The sequence below is a fragment of the Leptonychotes weddellii genome, chromosome 2, assembly GCF_054177405.1.
Source record: "Leptonychotes weddellii isolate Sample4059 chromosome 2, ASM5417740v2, whole genome shotgun sequence".
Lineage (NCBI taxonomy): Eukaryota > Metazoa > Chordata > Mammalia > Carnivora > Phocidae > Leptonychotes > Leptonychotes weddellii.
In genome coordinates this window covers 177,223,865-177,234,473 of record NC_138370.1, presented here as the reverse complement: position 1 = coordinate 177,234,473, position 10,609 = coordinate 177,223,865, and the positions used below count along the sequence as shown (strand labels likewise).

At 62.8% G+C, this 10,609-nt stretch overlaps 1 protein-coding gene across 1 annotated transcript; it reads right to left on the bottom strand.

Moving 5' to 3' along the window:
* Positions 1–6,663: 6,663 nt before the first annotated feature.
* On the bottom strand, positions 6,664–10,443 carry LOC145715890 (lateral signaling target protein 2 homolog). The gene is made up of 4 exons (XM_081813183.1): positions 10,377–10,443; positions 9,773–9,877; positions 7,499–7,602; positions 6,664–6,966 (listed from the first exon to the last, which is right to left on the bottom strand). Exons 1-4 carry the CDS (start codon positions 10,441–10,443, stop codon positions 6,835–6,837), a joined length of 408 nt encoding a protein of 135 aa, XP_081669309.1. The 3' UTR covers positions 6,664–6,834.
* Between the last annotated feature and the right edge of the window lie 166 nt (positions 10,444–10,609).

Here is a 10,609-nt window from a genome sequence, read left to right as displayed (position 1 = left end):
TGCAGGGCCCTGTCCCAGCGGGAACCAGCCCAAGTCCATGCCCCTGAGGAAGGACGCAGCCCTCTCAGGCCCCCCCTCTCTATCTCCATTTAGAGCCCAAGAGGGGACATAGACCTCTCCTGCCCCCCTCCCAAGCACCCAAGCCCCAAGGTCCCTCCACCGTGCATCCCTCCTGCACCAGCCCACATTTCCCTCACTGTCCCATCCCCCAGATTGTTTTCCCTGCTTGTCCTTTAGGGGAGCCCAGCCCACCCCAGAGCTCCCAGACAGAGGCTCTAGGAGAAGGAGTGGGGCCTGAATCCAAAAGGGACTTCCCTATTTGACTGGAAGGCCCCCTCTGCCCAGCTTTCTTGGTTTCCTCCCCGACCTGCGCCCTAGCCTCAGCTTCCCTGGCTATAAAAGGAGAATGGTAGTACCCACCTCTTGCAGTGTTTGGAGGATGGCATGAGGATTCCTGGCCCAGGAGCTCAGTAAAGGCAGCCTTCCTCCCTACCCCCAGGGTCCCGGGAGGGCATTTAAGGCCCTAAGGAGATCTGAGGGAAAGAAACCTCTAGAAAGCTGCTTCCTAGCTTCCCCCACACCTGCTGAGCCCTGGCTCCCTTTCTCTGGCCCAGGGCTCCACCCCAACCTCACAGCCTTGGGAATATGCCTGCGGCTCCCGGCTTGGCCCCAGGAAGCACCCCCGCCCAGGATGGGAAGGTCTTCAAGGCCCTTCTTTCTCCAAAGCCCCTTCCTCCTGCTTCCAGGATGACCCAGCCCTGGCTTCATCTTCTCCCGTCCTCCCCATTGCCTCCCCCATCACTGGGGTGGACTCCCTGCTCCCACCTGGGTCCACAGCAACAGCATTCTGGGAAGGAGGCTGAGAGTGAGGGGCTGCCCCGCCTGCCTGGACAGCCCACAGCCTGCCTTCCCCGGGGCCCGCGGAGGGGCGGGGGCGGCAGGCCACATTTGGTTAGCTCCCTGCAGGCAGGTTCTGGGACTGTGGTGTGGGGGGGACAGAGAACCTGCCCTGGGGTCATCAGAGGGCCAGGCCTGCCCCAGCATGACAGCCAGCCCCCTAGAAGCCGTGGCTCCCCTGCCCTGAGATGTCTGGTGTGCACCAGCACCAGAGAGGAGTCCCAGGGGACTTTTTTCCCTGGGTCCCTCTCCCAAAGTGTCCCTGGATTCTAGTCTGGCCACAAGACCTTGGCCAACTCGCTTTAACCTCTCTCCACCTGTTTCCTCGCTATAAAACAGTTGACAGTACCTACCTTTCGGGGTGGCTTTGGGGTGGAAAGAAGGATCCATGGAAGGTCCCAGGCAGCAGGGGGCAGGGCACAAAGGGATGCCCAGAAAGTGGCGGGAATATGAACATCAGCTCCAGTCAGCAGTGCCTCTAACTGTTGGTCCTACACACAGAGAAATGGGGCCGGGCCTGGCCAGTCACCATCGGCCAGGATCCCCATGGAACCTGGCTGGGCTGGAGCGGCAGCTGCCCAAGCCCGCCAGCCACGGGCCAGGCCTCTGAGCATTTGGGGGCCTTCTACAAAGCCGAGCACTCAGGAAAAAATGGTCTCCACAATACAGTGAGGGGGCAGCAATGATATCAAGATGCATGAAGACATAATGTGTGCAGAGCTAACATAATGTCAATGTTATTTTTAAATTTAAAAAGAAATAGTTTATTGTATTTGTGAACAATTTTTGGAATAGATTTCTCACTTTACAAGTTATTTCCCCCGCTATATTTGATGACCCTGGACAACTTAGACAATTATAAATTAAATGAATTTTTTTTTGTAACCGAGATATCCAGAAACAAAACAATAAAATTTTCTTTTAAAAAATGTTTATAGGGGAAAAAATAGGTATGAAGGTGGGATGTGGAATAGACTCGGCCACTGGCTGTGGTATTGAGCCAGAGGGCCAGAAACTGACGGCTCAGGGCCAGCGACCTCGTCCAGTTCCGGGCCCAGGTGGGATGTGACAGGGAGCCCGGGTTAGCCCTGCTGCTGCCCCCCAGGCCCTAATGGCTGTGGGCCCTCTCATCTGAGGGAGGATGAGCCTGGAATAGATGGGCAGGTCTCCCTCCCACAAACAATAGGGGCCTCCAGGCTCACACCAAAAACCCCTCTCCTAGTACGGCCTTCTAGGATGCTCTGCCCTAGGCCTTTCTGGCCTGTTCCCCCATCCCTTCTAGGAAGTCTTCTTGGCCTTCCAGGCTGTACCTGGCTGCCACATGTGGTCTTAGGCTAGAGACCTTCCAGTCTTAGGCTGAAGGCCCTGAGGGCCCGAGCCTAGGAAACCCGCCCCCAGCTCCCCACCCCTGGGCTCCTGGTCATCCAGCAGCTTCTCGACCCAGAGGGTTGGGCTCTGGTGAGTGTGGCCCAGGCTGCCTCCAGCCGAGGGCACAGAGGCCTCTCAGACCTTCACCCACACAGCCTGGCAGGGCCCTGTGTGACAGGAGGCAGTCCAGAGGTGACTAGCTAAAGCCATGTGACTGCCTCCAATGGGACCCTGGCCTCTCCCAACCACCCATCTCCCTGTGAGGTGTCCACACCACAAATCTGACCATGTCCTGCCCTGCTCAGAACTCTTCCACGACTCTCCAGTGCCCTCCGGACAAAGCCTGAATTTGGTGCCTGGGGTGACCCAGCCGTGATCCCTATATGTGCTCCACCCTGGCCAGGAGTACCCCCATTGCTCAAACTCTCAGGACTGTTCTGGCACCCCATTCTCCATGGATACCCCACTCACCCCCCAAGGCCCAGCCGGCTTAGCCAGCTCACGTGCCCCTGCCCCAGACCTGCAGGCCCCCAAGGGCAGGGAAGGTCTGGGGTGTCTGGGTGCCCATCTTTGCCCAGCTCTGGTGCAGGCTCCAGCCCTGACGTGCCCTCAGCACACGAGCAGAAGCCAGAGCCTTGCTTGTGTTTTTAAGTCTTTGGGGTGACATCCCCTTTGAGTGACTGCTCGGTGCTGGAATCTGCCGCTCCCCAGTCTCAGAGTCTGGAGAGGCCCTGAGGGTTTTGCTGACTCCTGCGAAGAGACCCCAGGCTGTGCTCTGAGAATGTGTGTGAGGGTCGGAGTGATGCTGCTGTCTGGGAAGGCTGCCTGGAGGAGGGGGCTTTGGGTGGGCCTCTGAAGAGATAAGTGCCTCCAGGACTCTGGGTCATGGGGGTGGCATTGGGCAGCCACTTTGAGTCCTGCTCACCTGCCCTCCAGCTCCCATTGCAGAGTCCAGGGAACCAGAAGAGCTGGGAGGGTCAGCCCCCAGCCCCAGCCCCTGTGCTTTGAGATGTCCAACTCCGAGCAGGACCCAGACGGATCTGGGATGGGGTCTGCCCTGCGTATAGTGCTTGCTGAGCCAAGACCCTCTCTTGCCCTGCAGGCAGCGCTCCCGTGTCCCCCCGTGGCCCTGGCAGCCAGACCTGCCAGGAGAGCAGACCTGCTGGGAGAGCCGACTGCAGGCAGGCGCCCCCTGGTGGCCATCAGGGGCTAGAGTGGGGACCCAGGATGGGGCTCAGTCCTCCGCCCCAAGGGAAGGGGAGCACCCCTCCAACCCCGCTCCTGCCAGTGGCCTCCTGGGGGGATCCTGTCCCATCACCTTAGTCAGCAGCCAGGACACTAAACAGTCCTCTTCTTTGCGCTCCCACGCCACCCCAAGGCCACACGGCTGGTGCCCGTGGCCGCCTGCTGGGTACCCAGGGGAAGTGCACCAGGCCTGAGGGCAGGCTGGCTATATCTGGGCATGTTTGTGGGGACGGATGAGCCACAGGTGGGGGCAGGCAGCAGGGGCACCTCCAGAGGCGGGAGTCGGGGGGGCCTCTGGACTGAGCTGAGCCTGCAGCGGTACCGGATGGGGCATCCCCCTTCTCCCCACCCCCATGCCACCTCCCTGAGGCTGACTACGGTGGCTCTCTCTGCCCCAGGGACTCCTGAGGTGCAGAGAGCTCAGGGTACGCCCAGCCCAGACCCTCCATCCTCTGACTTGGTGGCCTGCAGGCTGCATCCGGGTCCTGAGTACCCGTGGGGCCCAGTCAGGCCTAGGGTCCCCGCCTGTTGCCAGACGCTTGGGGTGGTGGTGTTGGGGAGCATGCAAGGCCTTCTCCCCAGGGCCTGTGCATAGCACAAGAGAGGGCTGAGGCGGGCAAGACAGACCCAGGTGCGCCCAGCCGCTGGCAGCCCCCAGCCTTCCTCCCGATGCCGGATAGGGGTGTGGTGGGCACTCCAAGGCTGGTGGAGCCCTGGTCTCCGGAGTGGCCTTCAGAAGTGGCTCTCCGGGCACAGCCAGCTGGGGCCATCTCTGGGCACTCTGCTTCCGCTGCCGCCACCTACTGACTTCCTTGAGCCTCGGTTTCTCCACATGACACAAAGATCCTGCCCCAAAGGGGATTGTCGAGGGGAGTAGAGCGTTCAAAGCAGAAGGCCATAGTGGTGGTGACGAAGGGGACTGGAGGCTCAGGAAGGCTAACCAGCTCGAAGCCCAAGGCCAGGTTGCAAGGGCTGATTCCAAATCTGGAGCTCTTGGCTCTCTCCCTGTCCCTACCCCCAAGGTTTCCCAGTCCTGAGGCCCTACTGTGGTGGGCAGCAGACCATTCCTTCTAGAACCTTTCTGAGTGGGAAACTCTGTGTTGGACTCATCCCCCCCCCCCTCCAGGTCTTGGCTCTGCCCTTGGGGTGTGGATAGCCCTGTAGAAGGGTAGAGTGACCACATGTCCCTGGTTTAGCATGGAGAGTCTCATGATTCAGGACCCTCACAGGGTGCTCCCGTGTCCCGAGACCTTCCTGCAGGGCAGCCTGGGGTGGGAGTGCACCAAGGCAGGCCAAATCTGGCGTGGAGGGCCTCCTGGCTCCCGGCCACATCCAGAGCTCCCTTGTGTCCCCGGGGGCCTAGACCTCTCCCTCTGGAGGGCGGCCCTGTCTGTGCTGAGGGCAGGCAGACCCTCTTTCCTGGGTCTCCACTCTGCCCAGCCTGACCTGGCAGGTAAGTCTGGAAGGTGATAACTGTGGGTGCCTGTTGAGGAGAGGAAGGGGTGTCTCTCCATAGAGGCTTCTCCTGTAAGAGGCTGACTTCCTGGTCTGTGGCACCATGAGCTGCCTCCCCCCCCACCCCTGCATGACCTTCCAGAAGGCATCACTGTCCTGCCAGTGACACCAGCTGCAGCCACCCACAGGGGTGGGAGGGGCTCTGTCCAGGTGGGCAGCCAGACACCCCTTCTCTTCTGCTCCTGAAGGACTCAGGACTGCTCCTAGGGAGCCCCCCAATTCTAAATACTCTTTCACCTCTCAGAAAGAAAGTGGGTCTGGTGGCCACTGGGGTTTCTCCCAACCATCCCCCCATTCTCTGAGGTCCCAGTGTCTACCTCCAAGGGACTGGGCACCCAGTTCCCAAGGGATCAACCTCCAAGAGCAGAGGAAGGTGCCATTGCCATGGCAACCCCACGGTGCAGCCTGCCCGCCTGCATTCTCCCCAGGGCACTCCAGAAGGCACCCCCAGGTGGGTGGATAGCCCAGCCCTGGACCAGGGTGGGGAGGGCTCCAAGGTGGGGGTGCCCAAGAGCACACCCCCCAACACACACACACACACACACAGGCCAGGGGTCTGAGCTGAGGACACACGAGACAAGGGGCTGGACAAGTAGGCAGGGCATGGGAAGGGGCTTTTGGGGAGAACACATATTAGCAAGAACACCACCCCTTCCCAGACAGAAAAAGAAGTCCGCGTTCACATCAGAAACGAGTGTCTGCAATCCTTAAAGAGATTTATGGAAATGGCTTCGAATTACAGCATTTAGAAAATAAAAATAATCTCAATACATAATATTCCCTCCATTGTATACCACCCCCCCCCCCGAAGCTGTTTCTGTGCATATGCACCCACTGTTCAGCAGTAGCTGGATTTTCTTATAAAAGAAGCAGTAGTGTGCTGTCTCTCTAAAAATAAAGCTGCAATCGTCACTGCAATGTGAAGCCTGAGATTTAAGCCTGAGGTGTACGTGCTGGGGCTGGCTGGCTGCCTCAGCCTGAGGCCCGGGCCAATCCGGGTTGGGAGGAGGGGGGCCAGGGTCCCAGGGGGACAGAGGGAAGGGGGTGGTGGCAGCAGGTGGGTGGCGGTCCTTGGTCCCCGGGAGCCCTGGTCTGAGAGCCTGGGGACCTGGGTCTCAGCGCCCTGTGGGCAGCTGTTTGCCCCCCATCCCATCAGCAGGTGGGCACCCGTGGGCAGGGGCGCGCCTGCGGGCGGACCCAGAAGAGCTGGGTGTGCATCTGCATCTCCCCCTCTGAGAGTAACCAACCCGCCTGTCGTTTGGTCAAGGTCCCAAAGGGGAGCAGGGACAGGCAGCTGTGGGCTAGGGGCAGGGAAAGAGAATGGGCAGGGCACGGGGAAGCCCTCCGGGGGACACTGAGGCCTGACCCCTCTCTTGGAGGTGTCCCCCATCTGCCCAGGATTTGGCCCCAGGTGCGACCCCACTTCGCCGGTCAAGAGCGGGCTGTGGCTCAGCCTGGAGACAGCAGCTCGGCGGGCCGGGGCCGGGGCCGGGGGCGGGGGCGGGCAGGAGGAGCGCCCACCCCCGCCCAGGACACAGGGCCGCCCGGGACACCCCCACTGCCCGGAGCCGACCTCTCGCAGGCCCCTGCCGCCGGCCCGCGGGGGTGGGGGTGGGGGTGGGGGGCGCCCCACTGGGGGGGCGGGGCGGGGACGGCGGCGCGCGACGTCCTGCGAGTCTGGGCGGCCTGCGGCGCCCCCCAGTGGCGGCAGTAGCAGCTTGTTGAGGTGCGTGGAGACCCACAGCCAGCGGCACCTCCTCCCCGGGAGTGCGCGGGGGCCCCGGCAGGTGCGGGGTGCCGGGGCTCGCGTCAGATGCCCGCCTTGTCGCTGTAGAAGGGCGTGACGTGGAACACGTAGCAGTGCGTGCACACGCGGACGGGCTTCACCTGCCCGTAGCGCGGCAGCGGCGCCGAGTGCGCGGAGCAGCGGGAGCAGAAGATCTGCAGAGCGAGGGGCGGGCCGTGGGGCAGTGAGCCAGGGTCCGCGGCAGCCCCGGGCCCTGTGCCTCGCCCCTCCCGACCCTGGCCCTGCGGCGGGGGCGGGGGCGGGGGGCGCTTCCCACCCCCTCCCTCTGAGCCCAGGCGAGGCGGCAGTGGCGGGACCCTGTGGGTCCCCCGCGTGCCACAGGGACCTTTAGAAAAACCTGGCGTAGGTCACGGCCCCAGGAGGCCAGGCTCACCGAGGGGGTTCTGGCCCCCTCGGACCCTCTTTCCCTGCACGTCCCCAGCTCTGCAGTGGCCAGGAGCAGCACCATCGGGACCCAGGGGGCTGGGGGCCTCAAGTCCACACCCTGGGCCAGGTCAGAGCAGGGCCCAGGGCTCACGGACCTCTGCACCAAGACCTCAAAGGCCTTATCAGGCCCCCGGGGCATCGGTCCTGGCTTCCAGATCCTGTGCACAGCCCCCTGGGGAGGACCACAGCTTCAGTCCCTGGGGCCGCAGGGACAACCTCTGGCCGCCACGACCCGCTCACCTTCCCGCAGCTGCGGCAGTGGTGTTTCCGGCGGATGACGGTGAAGGGCGCTTTGCATGCGGTGCAGAAGCCGCAGGCCTCGTCTGGGACCCACTCCGGTGGATCTGTGACAGTGGGAATGGGGTCAGCCAGAGGGAGCCGTGCAGCCGTGACGGTGGGAGCCAGCGGGCTGGGGTTCGAGGGCGCCTCTGGCTGGACGGGACCCAGCAGCCCCCGCCCTCCTCTTCGGCCCTCCCCTTGACCCCCATTACTGGCTATGGTCTCAGGAAATCGTCACCCGAACAGTGGCTCCGCAGCTCTTGTCCGAGCCTGCCCGCCAGCCCCCAGCTTCAGCCTACACCTTGCAGCCAGCCAGGCCACTGGGATTCAGGACATGGGCAGGGAGTGTCCACCCGGATGACCCTCTCCCGAGCCTCTCTCTGTCAGCACCCAGCCTGGCAGGCCCCTGGGGCAGAGGTGGTGGTCGAGAAATGAAGAAATTGACCCCCAGCTCAGCTCTAGGTGTGCTCTGTGGGGGCCTCAGGCGCCCCCAGCCTTGCCCACCCCCGGCTCCAGAGCAGTTCTCAGGCTCTTGGGGTCCTGGAGGCCCAGGGAGACCCCCAGCCGGCCCCTCCCTGACATGTGTGCAGGCCAGGCTGGGGCCAGGGGCCAGCTCCTCCTTCCACGCCTCATGTGGGGCCTGTCCGACTCACTCCTCGAGGCCCTGGCTGATGGGAGACTCTGTGGAGGTTTGCTCTGGAATTCGAGAGACACATCAGCACAGGGAGAAGCGGGCTCCCACACGCAGCAAGACAGGTGCTTTCCTCCCATTTCGGGCACCAAGCTGACTAGGGCGGGCCAGGCCCCGAGGCCAGCACCAAGGGCCAGGGGGAAAGAACACATCGGACCCCTCCCTCAGACCACAGAGAGTACTCAGAGGTGGTCTGTGTAGCCTCACAAGACCCCCAGGCTTGATGCTCAAGTGGGCACTGGCCTGCATCCCTACACCCCATCCTCAGGGCCTCCAAACAGAACTCAGAAGGGCCTGGGGTCTTCTGGCCTCCCTCCCACCCTGGAGGCTCTGCCCCTCCTCCTGCCTGCTTGCACAGACCCGAAACTGCCTCCCACTCAACTCTCCTGCCTTCCATCCTGGGCCTGGTCAGCTCACCCCCACCCTGCAGGGAGGTCATTTCTCATGCTTGCCACCCCCTATGTAGAATCTCAGGCTGGCCCCAGGGAAATCCTGGATGGCAATGTTAGCCCCTAAGGACCGTGTTGGGCCAGGACCTCCAGCTCAGGCAGATAAGGCCAGAAGCACTCCTGGCAGGGGCGAGAGGGTGGGGGAATGTGAGGGTCCCGAGGACTTCCTGGGCCTGCCAAGGGGAGCCACTTCTAGGAGGGGGCTGGGTCGGCAGCCCCCAGGGAGGATGTGGCCCTCGCCTGTGCCCTGGGCAATGCCAGACCTCGCAGCTCATTACAGTCACTCATGAACAGAGAGGTTCCAAGTTCCTGTAACAGGTACTTTGTACCATCATGCATCGTTTTCTAGAAAGGTAGAGATGAGCTTGTGCTGCTCCTTACACCCCATCCCTGCAACCTCTGTCACCCCCAGGGGACTGGCGAGCACGAGGAAGGCCCCGAGCCTGGGACCAGCAGGGTTAGCCAGTGGGCCAGGCACACCAGGAGTGCTGTGACCTCTGGCCTATCGTGGGGTCAACTTCAGCCTCCTTCTTGGCCCCATCCCCGTTTGACGCCTGGTCAGGCCTATGCACCACCATCGATCGCGGCACCTCTCCCAGGCCTCCAGCCCCTTAGAAACTCTTGGGTGGCCCCCTCCCCATAGCTGTGCTGCCCGAGCTCCCAACCTGCTCTGGACGCTCCCTCCCTGATCACTAAGCCACCGGTCCCCCAGCAGGCCTGGCTTCCTAAACGGGGAGCAGGGTGTTGGGGCTTCCACATGACCTGTGAAGAAGTCACTGGAAGCTGCCATGTGAGGCCTTCCTGTGGGGCAGGTGGGTACAGGTGGGCTCAGGTGTATGCCTCTGCCCTGGGTCCAGCCACCTCCGGCCGCAGCCAAAGGCCTTGGCTAAGGGGGTCCGTGTGCCACCAAGGGGGTAGCCGCCTCCCCATGGGCAGCTACAGGCCCAGGGGCCCTCTGGGGAGGGACCCCCAGTTGGAGAAACAGTGCCTTCATGGATTCTGCATTCAGGACAGAGAGGGGGACAGTCCAGACAAGCTCCTCACTCCCTGCCCTGCATGCAGCACCTCGGGCCCTGGCCCACACCCCGCACGCACCTTCCAAGTCCCCATCTCGGGTCTTGGCTGCCAGTTCAGAGGATGATAGGGTCTCCTGGCAGAGGGCACAGTCCTCCAAGGCTGCACTCCGCAGGCTTTGGGTGACTAGAAGAGAGAGGGAGGGAGAGAGGAAGGGGTGGGGTTGATGCCCAAGCACCTGTCCCTGCTAGGCCCACCCACATGTGGCCAGCAGGGGGGCAGCTCCCCCAAAGCCAGCCACAGTCCCCCTGCAACGGGTGAGTCAGCACCGCCCCAGCAGGCTGGGCTCGGTGCCCTGAGGTCTGCAGCTTCTCCCCCCTGCGGCCCCCAGCCCCAGAGCCGCTGCACTGTGTGTGGAAGGTCCCCCTGGGCTGTGACCCACGAGGCAATAGGGGGACCAGGCCTGGACACAGGCTGAGGAGCCCACTATCCTTGCTTGCAGAACTGGTCCATGTCACCCACCTTTTCTGAATTGTGATGTTTCAGAAGGCCGCGCCACCCCGAATTCCCCAGCAGCCCAGTGGTATGGCCACCAGGAGGCAGAGCTGGGGCGACACACAGGACTGACTCTGCTCCTCCTCCCCCCAAGCCAGGATGTGCCCTGCTGGACGGGGGCGGGCTCTACAGCCGGGCAGGTGGCTCTGTGTGCCCAGATGCCCCATGAGGATGGGCAGCTCGCCCAGAACAGGCATCTCAGCCCAGCACAAGGGGAGGGCGAGCAGGCGTCAGGCCCCCTCCCCACCCCGTGCATGTCGGAGTATGCAAGAGTGTGTGTGTGTGAGAGTGTGCATGTGTGCATGTGAGAGTGTGTGTGTGCGTGTGAGAGTGCGTGTGGGTGTGTGAGTGTGTGACAGTGTG